Source organism: Diabrotica undecimpunctata, chromosome 3 (assembly GCF_040954645.1).
Source record: "Diabrotica undecimpunctata isolate CICGRU chromosome 3, icDiaUnde3, whole genome shotgun sequence".
NCBI lineage: Eukaryota > Metazoa > Arthropoda > Insecta > Coleoptera > Chrysomelidae > Diabrotica > Diabrotica undecimpunctata.
This window is the reverse complement of record NC_092805.1, coordinates 69,244,841-69,264,649: the sequence shown is the minus strand read 5'-3', so window position 1 is coordinate 69,264,649 and position 19,809 is coordinate 69,244,841. Positions and strand designations below refer to the sequence as shown.

General features: G+C 40.1%; 1 protein-coding gene across 1 annotated transcript; it reads right to left on the bottom strand.

Annotated features, from left to right (window-relative positions):
• Nucleotides 1–5,193: 5,193 nt before the first annotated feature.
• Nucleotides 5,194–18,704, bottom strand: LOC140435854 (uncharacterized). Its single transcript, XM_072524570.1, has 2 exons — nt 17,595–18,704; nt 5,194–5,331 (listed from the first exon to the last, which is right to left on the bottom strand). Exons 1-2 carry the CDS (start codon nt 18,702–18,704, stop codon nt 5,194–5,196), a joined length of 1,248 nt encoding a protein of 415 aa, XP_072380671.1.
• Nucleotides 18,705–19,809: the final 1,105 nt, after the last annotated feature.

The window sequence follows — 19,809 nt, the reverse complement described above, 5'->3', positions numbered from 1 at the left end:
TTCATCTCAGTTGAATCTTATTTTACCTAGCAGTTACTTCTCGTAGTGTATTTCTTCTTCTCGGCCTACATATTCTAATTAAATGCCTTACACTCCTTTGAAAAACACCTTTTGGACGACCTGAGCTTTTGCCGCGAACATCAATACTGGCAGTTCCCCATATTTCTTAATTATATTAAACACAGTAGTTGTTGCTACAGTCAATTCACTGGAAATTTCACGCGTTGTTTTCCCTTTATGGTACAACTGATGAATAATAATTTCTCAAACTTTTGGATCAGTAGCTTTTCCACGTGTCATTATTATATTTTACTCATAATAAAACGCTTGTTAATTATTCATACTCAAATGACGCGTGAAAATTATTGTTGACAGCGCACTACCTATTCGTATGTTTGATTTCAAAGCTTTTATATAATATATATATTTATATATATATATATATATATGTATATATATATTATATATATATATATATATATATATATATATATATATATATATATATATATATATATATATATATATATATCCGCAAAAGCGGTCTTAGTTTTTATAAGGTATGTTTGATAGGTTTTTCTTTACAACAAAAATTTTATATTTTTTTATTTTTTCAAGTAGGCCAAAGAAAAACCATTTTTGACGGAAATCTACCAAAAGGAGAACATGGCATTAAAGTTTTGTCACATTATTTCAGCAGTCTGGATTTTAATCCAATACAGACACGTTGACACAAAATTAAACAACGCCTAAGAAATAACCCTCAACGTACTTTGCCACAACTGCTTGCTAAATTGCAAGAAATATAGGATAGTTTCACCCCCTGAATTTTGTGAAGACCTAGTTGATACAATGCCTAATATTGTTAAATATTATTAAAACCTCTTGTTCCAATATTTAGTTGTCAGCATTTTTTGGCAATCAAACAATTAATTAAATAGTAATCAACATAAAATATATAATTAAACTGTAAAAATAATTCCATCATAAAAAATGTTATTAATTTCATATTTACAATTAAAAAAAAGTTAAAATAAAAGAATTTCGGTTAATTAGTATTTCATTCGCTAAAGCACTGCTTGTTCCAACATATAGTTGTTAGAGCTCGTAAAACGCATATTTTCAAATTACCCAATCCCGTCGAGTGAAAAAGTAGGTACTTTGAAGATTGTTTCAAGCGGTAGCAAACATATTTCTATCTTCTTGGAGAGTGTTTTGAAAAATAATACATTATTTTTGTGATAAATACTTTTTCTTCGTTGGTCTATCACAAAACTTAAATAGCAAATTTTAAACATTCCTTTTTATCACGCTGATATTTCGTCTTCTACTAGTTTTATTAGTCTTATTAGTTTCTAGTTTTTATAATGTTTTATTACTAGATGTACTTGTGACCAGTTGATTTTAACAAGTTGCTGTAAAGTCAACACAGAGGGAAGTAATTAAATTTAGCAGCAGATAATTTTTATTTGATTACCTTTAAGGAAAAACATCTAGGCAAAAAACATCATCCAATTAAAATATTGCGTAGAAAACGGTTTCAACAAGAACCATGGATTCCGAACAAAGTATTCGTGTGTCTCGAGCTGTTGTCCGTAATTCATTAGCGAACAGTGAGAATGAGAATCATTTGCTGTCTCTAAAGAGCGTCCTCCGTGATGATCAAGAGAAGCGACATAATGACAGAAACAGAAAAGAAGTAACGTCGCAGGTCACGTTTTGGAGAGATTCGATTCTGCGAATTAGAGACAGTGAGAGACCATTTCAAACATTCCCTGCTGATGGCAAGTAATTAAAAAAACAAACAAACTTCTTAACATTGCGCAGACAACGGCCACGTCGCTTTTTTTACAGATTCGTGTAGAACGAGCATTGTTTGCAGCAACAAGTATACAGAGTGTATCGATGGCATCTCGATAACAATCATCATCTCAATATAACAAATTTATTATTAGATAATAACGTACCATTATTTACTTTATCCAAATACAGGGCTATAAAATTACTTAACTTCACTATCAATATATGGAAGAGCATTATAGATGGATACGAGTATATAAGAGGAATCAAGAAATATTAAGATGCATGTGGCTTTCATTGATTCTGAACACGACAAGAAGTTTTGTCGTGGACACCGAATAAGAAAGCAGTACTAGTTAAAAATGTAAGAATTTTGATTTTTATTTATTTATTTTTCTAAGTTCATCTAAAAAACAAACTTAGTTGAACTCTTTAAAAACTTGTTCTTAAATGCACCAGTGTAATAAAATTTTTATTGCAATTATTTGTCATTCTTCTACATACTTACTTTACTTTATCGTGTCCGGACATGTCATTAATAAAATTTCGGCCCAGTATCGGGGTACGTCGGTTCCATCTTTGTTGGCGAGCCACAAATCTTCGAGGGTACATCGATGAGGACAGTTTCTGCATGTAAGAAGATGTTCCATATTATGTGTTTCTTCACAGTCACAGTTCACATCATCTTGGTCGATTTTTCCCCATTTTGCCATATTTGATTTTACTGGAGCGATCCCCGTTTTTATCTTATTCATAGTTTTCCACGTTTTAAAGTCTAGGGACTGGCCGGTCCATTGAACCTGGGGAAGAGGAAAATACTCAGGCTGTTCATCCTGCACTGTTTCAAGGAAGCTTTTCCTAGATTTTAGTCGCTTTCGTGGTGTTCGAGCGTTGTATAGGGCATGCCGCTCGACCGCGATCTGTTTAATTTTCTCTATGTGCTCTGCAACGCCTCTGCGTGTTGAGGATTCTGCAAAACCCACCGCTTTATATAGATTTGAGAGTGGCGTTGGTTTCATACACCCCTTTACTATCATGCATATCTCATTTAACGCAGTATCAACTTGTTTGGTGTGGGCAGATCTGCCCCAAACGAGGCACGGATATTCAGCAGTTGAGAAACACAGTGCATGTGCTGTTGTTCTTAAAATGCCAGGACGTGCACCCAATTTACTTTCCGTTAGCTTTCTGAGTATGTTTTTCCTAGTTGTTACTTTTCCTCTTGTTTTTATGCAATATTGTCCGTAGGTGAGGACCGGTATAGAGTTACTCCAAGATATATAGGTTGGTTTGTGTGTTCTAATGTATTACCATTCCACGCAATTTGGAGTTTTCGCTTGGCTTCCTTTGCGCTAAGGTGGAAAGCGCAGACTTGGGTTTTAGAGAGATTGGGTCTCAGGGAATTCTGCAGGTAGTACGCTGTCATTGTTTTTAAGGCAGTTTCGAGTTTCTTCTCCACTTCTCCAAAATTATTTCCTTGAGCACATATTGCAAGATCGTCAGCATAGAGGAAGTGCTTGGTTTCGGTCGGCGTAGGTTAGTCATTTGTGTATATATTAAAGAGCATGGGTGCTAAAACACTTCTCTGTGGGAGTCCATTTTAACTCTCCACCTACTTACTTTAGAAGGAATATACTGCCTTACCCAGATGGTGGTCATTGAGAGTGTCGTATAATTTGCGGAGCAATATTTTGTGCATTACTATGTCATATGCTGCTGTCAAATCTACGAAAGCAGCCCCTGTTATAAGTTTTTCTTCAAAGCCCTCTTCAATGTGTTCTGTTTGTGCGAGGACTTGAGCGGTGCAAGATTTGCCGGGTCTGAATCCTCCTTGTTGTGGGATGAGGTGCTTGTCGACATTGTTTTCTATTCTGGCGAGTATGTGTCTGTCGTATTGTCTGAAAAAGTGACACAACAGCGAGATAGGTCTGTAGCTACTGGGGTTTTCTGGGTCCTTTCCTGGTTTTAACAAGGCTATTACTTAAGATTTCCTCCATGATTTTGGAATTTTGCAGGTTTTGCAGTACGTGTTATAAAATTGCAAGATCCAGTTTTTTGCTCCTTGGCCTAGATGCTTTATTTGTTCACTGCATATATCATCCACACCAGCAGCTTTCCCGTTTTTTAACTTGTTCGTACCATCGTGAAGTTCTTTTAGTGTAAAAGGAGTACCTAGGTGGTTTGTCTCCGAATCCAATCTTCTTCTAGTGTTTGGGCCCTTATATCGGTTCGTAGTTCTTCCATTCATAAGGAGTTGAGCAGCGACTCGGTGCTGTAACCTTGCAAGGTGGTTTATGTTCTTTTCGATCACCGCTAAGTTTTTTAAAAGGTTCCATGCTATTTTGCTACTATGTGTCATGTCCATTTTTTCCAGAGTCTCAATCCACTTTTTTTGTCTGGCTTGATATAGCTATTGGAGTAGTACTGCTCCGCAGTCAACCGTTTCTTGGCTAAAAGGGTCAGTGGAATAGAGGGTTTCGTATGTTCTCATTAGTTCTTTGGACTCGCTGGACATCCCGGGAACATATTGTTGTCTACATCCTCTGGGGATAGCTTTTCTAGACACATTTTTGAGTACCTCTCCAAATTTTTCATAGTTCTTTACTTTTGGTTCAAGACGTAGCAGCTCAGAATCTAGCATATCTGCATACTTTGGCGAGTTTGCCTTTTTGAAGTTAAATGTCCTTCTGAATGGAATAGTTTATGGTCTGACAATTGGAACGATATTTATACCAATTGGTCTATGCTGAGCTTTTGATATTGGGCCATATACTACTTTGGTACATCAGTCTTCGTCTTCGAGGTTGTTACTTGAAAAACAGATATCCGGGTTATATTCTCTTTTCCAAACTTTACTCTGAAAAGATGGTGGAAGTTTAGGATCATGGATTAACGTGAGGCCACTCGTTTCGGTCAATGCTTTTACTGCGTCTCTATTTGCGTCCGAATCTGCATAGCTCCAGAGTAAATTATGACTGTTAAAGTCTCCCAGTATAAGCTGATTGGGTTGTGATTGGAAGTTAGTTGGGGGTGAAAATATAAAAGGCTGGTTGGGGGCTCGTATACCGAGGTTATTGTGCATTTTCCGATCTCAGTGATTATTCTCTATACCACGTACATTTGTTGTTCCCACAGATGAGACTATGGTTTGAATTCTCACAAATACCGCGCTTCCATGCTTATTGTGTGGTATCTCCGCAATCAGTATCATACCGGAGACTTTCGGTCTCGCTGCAGTTAGGTCTCTACGCGTTTCCTGGATGCACAATCTCACATTTTGTGTTCTTGCAAATTCTGATAAGATGTCTTGTTTGGCTGTAGTGATGCCCTCGATATTTATGCTTGCTACTGTCAGTGTTGGCTCTGAGAAGAACCGTTGTGGCTTGATGTTTATCATCTGATTTGGTTTGATCGGGTGTTGGAAGGCCGTCTACTAGTAGAAGTTTTCAGGGGACGCCGTAAATAGTGTTTACTTTGTAGTTGATGCTCCACTATTGATCTCATGGAGGCTCCTTCCTTGTCCCAGTTCTTCTACATAATTTTGAGATTATGACAAAACATTTAAATTATATTATAAATCAAATTTAATCCATTTTGTGTGATATTATATTACATTTTAATATTTTATAATATTTTCATTCATATTTTTTTTTTATTTAAACAAAAATGACCATGCATCAACTACTAAGAGTTATTAGCAGGGGGTACAAACACAAATTACAAGTATTCAATTTCTTATAATGTATATATAACTTAAATATATTCTATTAAACACTTTAAAATTTAATGCCTCAAATATTTCAGCACTTGGTTGAACTGGCAGCTTAGTAGATCCTTCATGTTGGTAGAGATGTTATTTTTCCTTCTTTCTTGGGTGTATGTTTTGCATTCTAACACAGTGATTTGGATCTTGCAGTTGTGGCAGAAAGGGATGGTTTCTTTATTTATTAAGTGAATATGGGTTAGTATAGTATGTCCTAATCGTAGTTATTATCACTTGTTCACAAAGTTTCACCAACTCCCAAAGTGGGAGTGGTAAGGTGGTGCCGACCGTTTCTATAACATCTTTTAATTTGTTGGATGTGGAATTCCAGTTACTCTGCCATAAGTTGGTAATATGCTTTTTGATGGAGGTTTTATGGTCGTTTCTTGTTAGCATGTGTTACACAGGGATGCTTTCATCTAGTGCAGCTTTATTCGTAAGTTGGTCCACTGCTTCGTTTCCCTTGATTCCCACGTGTGATGGCACCCATAAAAAGGTTCTTTCTATGTTTTTTGTTGATAGTAGTATGAGTTTATTTTTTATTAGCATTATAATTTCATTTGATGGATACAATTGCTGTAAAGCTTTTAGTGTACTTAATGAGGCAGGTATTATAATATAATGAGGTGCGGATTTTCTTCTGCAAACTTTCAGTGTCTCTAAAATAGCCAGTGCTTCTCCAGACAAATATGCTACAAATCAGAGGGAGTCGTATTTTAAAATGGTCTGCTCCATGTATGTAAGCCGCTGCTAGCCCTGATTGAGTTTTTGATGCATCAGTGTAGATATGTTTAGAATTTGGATATAGGGATATTATTTCATGGTATAATAATTGATGTATTACTGTTGGGTTATTGGATGTTTTGGGATAGCGAGTAAGGGATATATTTACAATTGGTGGACTAGTTGACCAAGAGGGAAAGTTTTAGGTTGGATTTATGATGGTACTAAACTGCTTACAGTCGTAACCACTGAATTTGATTCTTTCATGAAAAGGGAGTGTATTCACAAGTTTACTTTTGTAATTACTAATACATTTAGATTTTAAGATATTTGAATGCATGGGATTTTGATGATTTGATGATACACGAGTTGCATAATGTAGTGACAATTGTTGCCTTCATAAGTGAAGGCTATTGGTTGGGCTAGTTCTAAATGCGCACAGAGCAGTTCTTAGTGACGTTGTTTGAATTGAGTTTAGTTTTTTTAATGTAGTTTTTTTGGCAGTACCATAACATATTGAGCCGTAGTCTAATTTGCTACGTATAAGTGATTGGTATAAGTTTAATAGAGTTCTTGTATCTGCTCCCTACGTACAATTTGAGAGAATTTTGAGGAGATTAATTCTAGGTTGACATTGTTTTTGCATGGTATGTATATGGCTTTTCCAGTTAGGGTGCAATCTAGAGTTAACCCCAGGTAATTTATTTCGTTTGTTCTTTTAGAGTATGTCCATTTAAAGTTAGATTAACGTTCTTTATATTTTTTCGTTTGCTGAATATTATGTACTGTGTTTTTTCAGGAGAAAAGTTAAAGTATTTTAAGTGACCATTTTTCCAGAGTGTGTAAAAACTTCTGTATTACTTTAGCCGCACATTCCACACTTCTGCTTTTGTGGTAGATAATCAAGTCGTCTGCGTATAAATTGGCTTAAATCGGTAATCTCATTTCGTCCAAGATGTTATTTATTGCAATCAGAATCAATGTTGGGCTTAAAATGGAGCCTGGCGGAATTTCATGTTCAAGAGAGTGTGGACTAGAGTTATAACCGTTAGCTCTTACTTCAATGTGTCTATGAGTTAAGAAATTTTGTATAAAAGCTAGTGTGTGACCCTCAATTTCAAATTTTTGTAGTGTTTTAAATACGAGTATGTTATATTTCCATGCAGTGTCGAAAGCTTTACTGATATCAATAAAGACAGCTAGTAATTTTTGATTGTTTAGAAATGCTTCATGGATTTCAGACTCAAGCAATATTGTATAATATTGTCGGTAGTGGATCTGCCGTTACGAAACCCACTTTGATAGGGGGATAATAACATTAAGCTTTCTAGATGCCATACTAGTATGTTATTTATAATCTTTTTCATTAGTTTACACATATTACATGTCAACGAGATTGGACGATATGACAAGGGATCGTCTTTAGGTTTGTTGGGTTTAAGACCTGGGATGATAATTGCATGGCACCATATCTTGGGAAATATATTATTGAAAAATATTGAGTTAAATAGTTCTAGGAGGATAAGTTTACCTGATTCTGAAATATTTTTCAAGAAAATAGGTGGAATATCATCTGGAACAGAAGTGGTATTTTTAAGGCAGTTTAGAGAATAATCAAATTCTTGTAGAGTTATGTTTTCATTTAGGGGCGATTTGCTGTCATGGATTGAAATTTTAAAGGATTCTTCATGATTTTTGTTTTTCATGAAATTTAAGTTTAGCTTGCTATCACTAGAATTTAGTTGATACACATCGGCTAATACGTTAGATATGTCTTTTTTGTAGGTAACAAGATTATTATTGTAAGAAAGAGTATTACTATTGATGTGGTTGTTTGATCCTTTAAGGTTTCGGATCTTTTTCCAGATGGTTTCGATAGGAGTTGCGGGGTTTATTGAGGCAACATAATCATGCCAAGACTCTCTTTTGCTTTTTTTATTTAAATATCGAGTTTTCGCCCTAAGCTTTTTAAATTCCAGGAGATTAGCATCTGTTTTATGTTTTTAAGAATATTCAGTACGTGTTTGCTTGCATATAATGATTTGGCAATTTGATCATTCCACCAGGGGACCGGTGTCCTATTACAAATTTTTGTTTTACCGATAGCTTTATGGGCTGCCGATATCATTATATTATTTAATGTACATATGTTTTTGTCAATATTTTTATATAATTTAAAGTTGCATAGTTTTTCATCGACATACTGCTGAAAAAGGTCCCAATTAGCGGTTTTTATTTTCCACGTCTGGTAAATTGGATGTGTTGTTTCTTGTTTGTCATTTAGGATGTTAATTATGATTGGAAAGTGATCACTGTCATATACGTATTTTAGTGTCTTCCATTGTAATATAGTTGCCAGTGATAGACTGCATAGTGAGATATCAATAGATGAAAGATTCTCATTATAGTGTTACGAACATACTTTTGGCATGGCCCAGGTAACGGTTGCATTGCATCTCTAATACTCTCGAAACTTCGCAGCGTATCGAGTGCGAGAGAGAATAATCGGTCACGTAGGCGAATTAGAGGTGGGACAACGCCAGAATATTCTCCAACCTAGTAACTGTAGTATATATAGGTAACAATGTTAGAAGTAGAGTTTAGTTGTTAAGATACTACCGAACTGTAAAGTTATAAATAAATATATGTATATAAATTCGAACCGCTCGTTTTATTTAATCTCGCTACAGTGGTGTTACGGTGTGAGTAAAGAAAAAATAAATTCAACAGTGACTTTTGAAAAAGACTTTTGAAAAAAAAAAAGTATTATTCGTCGGGAACATCCGCGTAGTTCGGTTGTGATCTTCGTATAAAAGAACATTTAAAAAGTACGTGTGTACCTGACCAAAGATGCTGCTAGTAGAACTTTCAGTAAAACAGTTGCGTGAGCAGCTAGAAGAACGCGATGAAGACTGCAGTGGGTCCAAGAAGATACTCCAAGAACGACTGAAGACTGTGCTTAACAAGAATGGAGAAGACCCAGAGACATTTCAGTTTCAATCAGCAGAAGAAGCAGTTTTAACGAAAATAATTGATGGAAAATTTGAGAATGTCTCGCAAATGATCGAAGAGAGTTCTAGAAAGAATGATGAGAATGTTTCCAAAAGATTCGACGAGACTTCACAAATTATTAAAGAAGTAGCTAGACAAAACGACGAGAAATTCGAAAATATGTCTAGAAGATTCGACGAAGTATGTAATGAAAACAATGAGAAATTTGAAGAAGTCTCAAGAACATTCGATAAAGTAGAAGAGAAGATCAAAGAATTAGAGACCATGATAACTAACACAAAAGTGCTACCACCAGTTAATACAATAGCCTTAGATCCGGTAGTGAAAGAAGAATCACCTAGAGACGAAACGACACATAATATGAGATTCAAATTGCCACCATTTGATGGAAAGTCTTCTTGGTCCATATACCTTAGACAATTTGAAGCTATTGCGACAGCCAATCATTGGACAGAACAAGAAAAAGCTGTTTCCTTGACTGCTGCTTTACGAGATGATGCTGCAGATATCCTAAGATCGATTCCAAAGGGTCGAGAAAAATGTTACTAGACCTTGTTTACCCGACTAGACAAACGTTATGGAGATGCCCACCTACAACAAGTCTACAAGGCGCAACTAAGAAGTAGAATTCAACGAGCAAGTGAAAATTTGCAAGAGTTTGAAGCAGATGTTGTTCGTATAGTGCGGTTGGCTTATCCGGAGGTACCAGACAACATTTTAGAAGAAATTGCTGTAGATACCTTCGTCAATGGGTTAAAAGAAAGCGAATTACAGAAAGCTTTACGACTAGCAAGACCGAAAGTTCTAGATGAAGCGCTCGCTATTGCCTTGGAACATGAAACAGCTAGTCAAACTTCACGGAGTCATCGAGTAAGAACCATTGAAGAAGGCGACGAACCAAACGATGAACGTCTGGAAGAAATGGTACGAAAAGTAGTTCGTAACACGATGCCGAAGAGACGCGAGCCCAGATGTTGGAATTGCGGTGACGTAGGTCATATTCGCCGTAATTGCAAGAAAATGATACAACAGTCGGAAAACTAGAACGGGTCGATAACAAGGGGCAAATGCCAACCTCGAGAAACACAGCCCCCATAGTAACTGTGAACATTACGTCCTCAGGTGGAATTCATAGCTTGTACATAGAGGGTCGTATCAATAATAAATGTAGATCGTTTTTGGTAGATACAGGTGCAACGAGAACTATTGCACGACCAGAAGTAGTACGAGGCCATCTTAAATTATTGCCTGCAACAGTAAAGCTTAGAACAGCAACTGGTGAGATAATTAATACATATGGCGAGGCTAATATGTCAGTATCCATTGGCCAGACCACAGTGAAATATAGAGTATTAATTGCAGATATCTCTGCAGAGTTCATATTGGGGATGGATTTACTAAGGAAAGTTGGGGCTGTATTGAATGTCAAAGATGGAGTTCTCGAGATCAGTGGTGAAGAGTTGCCGTTTCATGAAGACAAAGAAGATGTTATCAGCTTAATAACTACTTGTGACGTAACAATACCCGGTAATAGTGAGAAATTTTTGATGACCAGACCTGATGGTAACTGCCGAGAGGGAAGTTTAAGGATGGTCGAAGATGTGAATAATGCCCAGTTCCTAACGGCAAAAGCTTTGGTGAGAATTCGAGATGTCGTCCCTGTAAGAGTTATGAATTTAAAGGGAAATGCTATTAAGTTAAGTAAAAGAACTTTGATCGGACAGTGTGTTCCCGTGGCTTCGATTTGTTCCATGAATACTAATGAGAAACCGTCGAAATCTAAGTATACAAAGGAGCTTGTTGAGACGATGATTAAAACGTGCCAAGATCTTGATGATGAACGAACAAAAAAAGTGAAGTCTATGCTGATAGAATTTCAAGATGTTTTTGCCATGGATAAGAAGGATAATGGCAAAACAAGCATAGTAAAGCATAAAATTAATACCGGAGACGCTCAGCCAATCAGACAACAACCTAGACGACTTCCATTTGCGAAAAGAGATGAAGCCGAAGACATCATCAAAGATATGAACAAACAGGGGGTAATTGAACCATCAAATAGTCCATGGACATCACCAGTAGTGCTAGTAAAGAAGAAAGATGGTTCAACACGTTTTTGTATTGACTACCGACAGCTCAATGCAGTAACTAAAAAAGATAGTTATCCTTTGCCCAGAATAGACGATACTTTGGATACACTTTCTGGTTCTCGTTGGTTCTCCACACTCGATCTGAAAAGTGGATATTGGCAAGTAGACATGGAGCCAGCTGATCGTGAAAAAACCGCATTCTCGATAGGATCAGGGCTTTGGCAGTTTACAGTTATGCCTTTTGGTTTATGTAATGCCCCAGCCACATTTGAAAGATTAATGGAGGCAGTTTTAAGAGGTCTAACATGGAAAACATGCCTGGTTTATTTGGATGATGTAATTGTGGTTGGAAGATCCTTCGATGAACATGCCAATAATCTGACAGAAGTCTTTCAACGATTGAGGGCAGAGAATTTAAAGTTAAGTACAAAGAAATGTCACTTGTTTCGACGAGAAGTGAAGTACTTGGGACATATTGTAGCAAGTAATGGTGTAACAGCTGATCCTGAAAAACTTTCAGCAATTAAGGATTGGCCTGTACCAAGAGATAAACACGAAATTAGAAGTTTTCTTGGCTTATGTACATATTACCGACGTTTTGTCAAAGGATTTGCCAACATCTCCAAGCCAAGCTACCCTACACAGGCAGGAAAATTTGTGTTGGACACCGATGCAAGCAACAGTGCAATAGGAGCTGTTCTCTCACAAATCCAAGATGGACAGGAGAAAGTCATCGCTTACTTTAGCAAAGTCTTGTCAAAACCAGAAAGAAACTATTGCGTTACTAGGAGAGAATTGCTAGGCGTAGTAAAGGCTTGCGAGCATTTCCATAAATACTTGTATGGCAGAAAGTTTCTTCTTCGCACGGATCACGCTGCTCTAAAATGGCTCCTACAATTCCGTAGTCCAGAGGGCCAGATGGCAAGATGGTTAGAACGATTGCAAGAATATGATTACGAGATCGAACACAGGGCTGGCAGAGTTCATTCAAATGCTGATGCCCTTTCGAGACGGCCGTGCAGTGCAAACTGTAATCACTGTCTTAAATTAGAAGAACGACTTTGCCCCGTGAGACGAACCACCGTCATTAATGATCAGTGGCAGCCTCAACATCTACAAGACGCTCAAGCAGATGATCCGTGTATAAAAAGAGTATTGGATTGGATGCGTCGAAGTGAAAGACCTTCTTGGCAAGACATTAGTGCATGTAGTCCAGAAGTCAAGTTTTACTGGAGCCAATGGAATTGTCTAGTGCTGAAAGATGATCTTCTGTATAGAACCTTTGAGAACGATGATGGTACAGAAACTAAGCTTCAGTTGATTGTACCTAAAAGTAAAGTGTCAGAAGTATTGCGTCAGTTTCATGACGGTGCATCAGGTGGACACTTTGGTATCACGAAGACTCTGCAAAAGGTTCGAGAACGGTTCTATTGGGTGAACTATAAAGATGATGTAAGAAGATGGTGCCGTAAATGTGAACTGTGTGCAACCAGTAATGGGCCAGCTGGTAAAAAGAGGGCACCCATGAGACAGTACAATGTTGGTAGTCCTATGGAAAGAGTAGCAATCGACATTGCAGGTCCACTTCCAGAGACAAATGATGGAAATAAATATATCCTGGTAGCCATGGATTATTTTACGAAATGGACTGAGGCCTATGCGATACCAAATCAAGAAGCTGCTACCGTTGCAGAGGTACTTGTTAAAGAATTCTTTAGCCGATTAGGTGTTCCTTTGGAGATCCACTCCGACCAAGGGCGAAACTTCGAGTCAACCCTTTTCCAAAACGTTTGTAAATTGATTGGTGTCAATAAGACCAGAACGACACCCCTGCATCCTCAATCAGATGGAATGGTCGAGAGAATGAACCGAACAATGGGTAAACACCTGTCCAAAGTTGTATCAGAACATCAAAGAGATTGGGACCAGCACATTCATTTATTCCTAATGGCCTACCGCTCGGCCGTGAATGAAACTACAGGCCAGACTCCAACCTGTCTGATATTAGGTCGTGAAGTTCGTTTACCCTGCGACCTAGAGTTCGGCTGCAGACCTTCCGAAGAACATGTTGCAAGCGATGATTATGTCGACCGCCTGAAGTTAAGAATGAACAACATTCATGAACTGGCCCGACAACACATCCAGATAGCCAGTGACAGAATGAAAGATCAATATGATTCTCGATGCAAGAGTGAAAGCTATGAAGTAGGTGATCTTGTTTGGCTTTATAATCCACAACGTCGTCGAGGCTTGTCTCCCAAACTGCAAAGACAATGGGAAGGTCCATATGAAATTAAAAAGAAAATAAATGACGTAATATACCGAATTAAGGCTGTTTTATCGGTGCACCAAAACCTAGGGACAGTGTTTTCTCTGTTATTTACTGACAAAATGTCTCGAAATTTGGACACGTTATTCGAAATTATGTTGCCTTTAAACTGATGGTTTTACTTTTTTTATTTTTTTGAAACTTCTGTTGAAAAATTGGAATATACTGTTTAACGTTCTATTATAACCAAACTTTTTACGCCCATCACTCGAAAGAGTTTTTTTTTCTGTAATCGTTGATTTTTGTTTCACCTTTCTGTGTCCAGTAATAATCGAGAAAAACGTGTTCCAATTTTAAAGAAAATTGCTAAAAAATACTGAAATCTAATAGTGAAACGTGTTACTCATCATTGGGCTTAGTTTCATCGTTATCGCCTTCGTGACGTCAAATCTCATGAACGTACGGTCAGTTAGTTCGTGTTAAAACTAATTTGAATGGAGAATAATGTATTTGTTGTCATTAAACTACCCGTCGGCCGGCGGCACTGAGTAAAGATGGTCTCGCGTAAGCAGTGTAGAAAAGTAAGTGATACGCCCATTTCAAATCGCAGTGTACTTGAACTGCTAAAACAGCCTTAAGAAGTTGCCGAAAGGTAAACCAAAAGTAGTTCACATAAATCGTCTTGCACCATATGCTGGCTCAAATGAAACAGAAGAAGCACGAACCCTTCAACATGAGTGCAAAGATGACCGGCGACCAAGCTTTAATGAATTTATGTCAAATTACGCAGAGAGAAAGAGTGCTAGATTCGGCGTGACCAAAGAAGTTCAGCAAGATCTTTTTAATGTTCCGCATAACGTCTCTCTAGCCCACTGTGTTGCCCAAGATCTTGAGATGACTAAAGGAATCTCATCCGTATTTTATAAGAAATTCGGTCGTTTGGACGAGTTAAAAAACCAGCAGTCTAAGGTTGGAAGAGTACTGAGATTAGAAGATGGTTCTCGATCTTTGCTGTATATGGTGACCAGGAAGTCGTATACAGACAGGGCAAGCTACGAGGATATATGGCGTGCTCTAACTAATTTGAAGAAAATTGTGTGCAATTACGACATCAAGAATTTGGCCTTACCCAAGATAGGCCATGCACTAGATAATCTGGACTGGAAGATTGTCAGAAGTATGCTTGAAGTGATCTTTAGAGACACCGGCGTACGAATTACTGTGTGTTGTATTAACCCGATGAGATCGTATCCTTCAAAGTCAGTAGACTGTTATTTCTTTCTAAAGGGTTCATGCAGAGCTGGAGAGTCTTGTAGATTCCGCCATGCTGTGCCTACCTATAGAGTTGCTGATCGGGACGATCAGATTTAAGAGGGGAGCAGTGTTACGAACATACTTTTGGCATGGCCCAGGTAGAATGTAGAATGTAGAAAATGGGGCGGCCAATAGAGCCTGATACACTGCGACCTTTGCAGATCTATTGTGTTTCCCCCTTATTTTAAAGCACTTCATCTAGCTTGGTCCTCTTAATGAGACTCAACAGCCTTGATAGTGGCCTTTTCATGTAGCCTGGTGCTTCCGGTTTTTCCTCTCCGAGTTCTAGAAACCGCATTCGTGCGAGACCTTCGCAATGGCACAGAACGTGTAGAGCGGTTTCCTCTTCTTCCAGACAGAAACGACAGGTGTCCTCTTCTGTCAGGCCTATGAGACTCAGGTGTCTATTGAGTCTACAGTGCCCAGTGAGCAGACCCACTATCATTCTGACAGTCCTGCGCCTGTGCGAAAGTAAGTCTGCTGTAAATTTAGCCGAATGTCCTTTGATGAACTGTTTGGCCTGCCTCTGTCCTGGTGAGTTGTTCCACCACTCAAGAGACTTCTGTTGCACCCATTTGTGTATGGCTGCCCTTTTTATCGTATTTGCGATTCCAAAGAAGGGTTCCGGACCAACCAGTGGCGTAGATGCGCCTTCTCGGGCCAATTCATCGGCCTTCTCGTTGCCACGATGACCCTTATGTCCCGGCACCCAGGCAAGTGTCAACCTGTTTTGACTTCCCACCTGAGAGAGGACATCCAAACAGTTCCATACCAGCCATGAATCGACCTGTACCGAACTAAGAGCCTTTAGAGCCGCTTGACTATCCGAATAGATAACGATGGAGTCGTTGTCTACATTTCGGCCGATTAGTTCCATAGCGCACCTGTGTATAGCAGCTAATTCGGCTTGAAATACGGTCGCGTATGTTCCTAGACATACCCGGACTTCCGTCCTTGGTTTTATGCCATATATTCCAGCCCCCGTACCTGTATCCGTTTTGGAGCCGTCCGTATACCATATTGAGTTTGCTGTTAGCGGCGGACCAGTTTCCCAGTCCTCTCTTTTTGGTATTATAATTTGAAAGTTTTTGTTAAAACTATACCTCGTAACCATTCGGTCTACAGGCATTCCTAGAACGGGGTCTGCCTTTATGTCCTGGTATAGCCTTAAGTTATCAGCTCCCTGCATCATACTTATTGGAGCTTGGCCTTGGATCAACCGATGTACTGTTGATCTGGCTTCACTCTGTATGTATATATGCAGAGGAGGTAGGTTTAGCAGAACTTCTAGCGCGTCCGTTGGGGCTGTTCTCATGGCTCCGGTAACACTCAAGCATGCAAGCCTTTGTGTGCTACTGAGCAATCGAATCGCCCCGGACTGTTGCGTTTTGTTCCACCACGCCACTGAACCATAAGTTATCATGGGCCTTATAACCCTTGTGTACAACCAGAGGTTCATTTTAGGATTTAACCCCCAATTCTTACCACACATTCGTCTACATGTGTTCAGGGCCATGGTGGCCTTCTGTGTGACTTTCTGAATGTGTACATTCCATGTCAGCCTCTGGTCGAATATTACACCTAAGTACTTGGCCTGACTTGTGAATGGGATTTCTACTCCCTTGAGCACTAGTGGCTGTAAGCCTTGCAGTGCTCTTTTTCTGGTGAAGGGAACAACAGATGTTTTTTTAGGGTTAACCTTCAGGCCTTCTTCCTCACACCAGCTGTCCACAATCCTCAGAGCGACTTGAAGTCTCTCCGAAATTATTTTGGTAAAGCGTCCTCGGACTACAATTACCAAATCGTCCGCATAACCCAGACAGTAAAAACCCTCCCTGGTCAGTGTATTAAGTAGGTCGTCCATAAGCGTAGCCCACAGTAATGGGGATAAAACTCCTCCTTGTGGGCAGCCGCTTCCTGCCTTCGCTTCAATAGTGGCTTCACCTAACGAGGACACAATGATCCTGTTTGTTAAGGTCGCCTTTGTCCACTCGCATATGAAGGCAGGAACTCCTCTTCTTTTAAGCGCGTCCGTTACAGACTCGAAGGAGACGTTATTAAACGCTCCCTCCACGTCCAGAAACGTCGCCACCGCTATCTCCTTGTCATCTAGCGACTTTGAGAGCAGTCTGTTAAGATCATCCAGCGCCAAGTCAGTTGACTTTCCTGGCTGGTATGCATATTGGCGATCGCTAAGTGGATTCTCCATCAGCACGTCGTCCCTAATATACCTGTCTATCAATCTTTCCAGCGTTTTTGCTAGGAAAGAGGATAGACTTATTGGTCTGTATGACTTGGGGGTCTGGTCCATTACCCTACCAACCTTGGGGATATATGTGACTTTCACCCTTCGCCATGCGGTTGGAATATATCTCCATGCCAAACTAGCTTTGAAGATCTTTGTTAGATGCGGGATGATCACATCCTGTCCCTTCTGTAGCAAGGCTGGATAAATCCCGTCCATTCCAGGTGATTTGTATGGCTGGAATTTATTGATGGCCCACCTGACTTTTTCCGGTCTCGTGATGTCGGTAGCTAATTTCCAGTCCGCCTTAGTAGGCCTTCTGGGATGAGCTACCTCTACCGAAGGATTATTGTCAATGGATGAGCTGGGAAAATGTACCTTGGTGAGCATTATTAAGCTTTCCTCCAGGGTTTCTACATACGTTTCGTCATCTTTCTTCAAGAGGCCGACCTGATTCACAATACCATCCTTAGCCAGGACCTTGTGGATTCTGGAACATGCGGGAGCCTGTTCGACTTCCTCGCAGAACTTTCGCCACGAGTCTCTTTTGGCTTTTCGGATCTCCTTATTATATTGCGTCAGTTTTTCTCTATAAATGGCCCAGTCCTGGTTGAATTTGGCTTTATTGAATAGCCTTCTTACATCTGCCCTAAGCTTTTGTAAGTGTTCATTCCACCAGGGTGTGTTTTTCTTTCCTTTCTTTTCTCTCTCTGGACAATTCTCCTGGTAAGCGGCCAGAACAGCTCCCCTCACCGTTTCGACTGTCAGTTCGAGATCGTCCGTATCTTTTATGGTGCCGATTCCTCCCTCAAGAGACTTCTCGAGTGAGCCTCTATAGCCTTCCCAATCCGTCTCTCTCGGGTTCCTGAACCTTGCCACCATTCGAGTCGAAGTAATTAAATCAAATCGAATGTGCCTATGGTCGGAACATGAAGGTTCCTCTGACACATGCCAATTCTTTATAGTATCGTACGTTTTTTCACTGCAAAGTGTTACATCTAAGACTTCTTTGCGCGTGGCCGTAACGAAGGTAGGTTTATTTCCTATATTGGCTATTTCTAAACCCATGCTTAAGATGAACTGTAGTAAAGACTCACCTCGACTGTTGATGTTCGTACTCCCCCATGCCAGATGGTGGGCATTGGCATCACATCCCAGTATTAGATGAAGGTTCTCCCTTCGGCTGTAGGTTATAACGTCCTCTACTATGCCTGGGCGGAAGACCTTCTCTCCAGCGAAGTAGGCAGAACAGACCAACCATCTTTTACTACCTTCCTCGGTGGAAGCGGTTAAAATACCTGTAACAAAGTCTCCGGAGCAAAGATCCGGAATCAGTGTACAGTTTACTTCGTTACCATATACAATGCATGCTCGAGGTGTCTCTCCTTTCGCATCGTATAGTAACTTACCTTGTTGCGGCTTCAAGCCTGCAATCTTCCCTCCGTGGAGCCATGGTTCCTGCAGTAGGGCCAAGTCCAGGCCTTCCATGTCAAACCTTCTGCACAAAACCGCCGACGCAGCTTTAGCATGATGAAGGTTGACCTGCAGGACCTTTACTCTGCCTTCCTCTAAACTGAAGGCTAACTTTCGGGTTTTCCCGTGTCCTCTACCCCTTCCATGGGAGCGGCCACCCGCTCAGTGGCTTCTAGCCTTCTGGGCGGGTTTGTAGCACTCCCCTGCAAGTCGGTACGGACTTCTTTCGGGATTATTCCTTCTTTAGCTCCTTCCCTCGACTTATCATCCTTAGGGCGAGCCTTGTGTTTGGTCGAAGTGTTAACCTTCTTTGGCGCTGCTTTAGAGCTTTGCCCCTCTGAAAGTTTTACTTCTTTTCTTTTTTGCTTAGCCTTGACTGCCGAGGTTGCGGCAGTTACGCCTTGCAACCCCGATGGTCCGGCCTCTGCAACCTTCTTAATGTACCCATCATCCTTGACACGGAATTTAATTCTTCCGATGCCAAAGTAAGGACACATTTGAAGTTTGTTGAGTTCCTCAAAGGACTCTTTGTCCATTGAGAGGACCCATACCTGCCCTTTTTCTGCAGGTGTTTTGCCCAAAACGGTCCATATACGGGTGTTGAGCTTTCGGTTGCTGACCCTTAATCGAGTCAGCACACTTTCCGCCTCCAACCTCTTTCCGTCCTCGTCTGGGATGTAGACAGTGCAAGAACACGGCCTCTCGACTTCACTCTCGTCCTTAGCCTGGAGGCTTGCACCTTCCCAAGGCTTCAGAGTGGGAGTAGTGTCCCTGAGCCATTGTGCGCTTGCACTATCCGCGCACGTCATTACCAGGTAACCGGGCTTGAATGTGCTCTTTAGCAGCCTGATTTGCGGCCCTTCTTCTGGCGTTCTCTCCAGAGCCTCCAAGATGGATGTTTGCACTGCCTTAAGCTTTGTGGGTTCCATCCTGACTCCAGGGAAGCCATCACATACTACAGCCACCTTTGCCGAGCAAAGGGCTTGTGTAAAAGTCATTTCTGACTTCCTCGGCCTCTTTTTGGCTTCCGCTGGCGGCGTACTGTGGTCCGACCTTTGTCGCTTCTTTGTAGACTTTTGCGTAGCCATTTCCAGCTTTTGCTCCGCCTTCTCTTTAGACT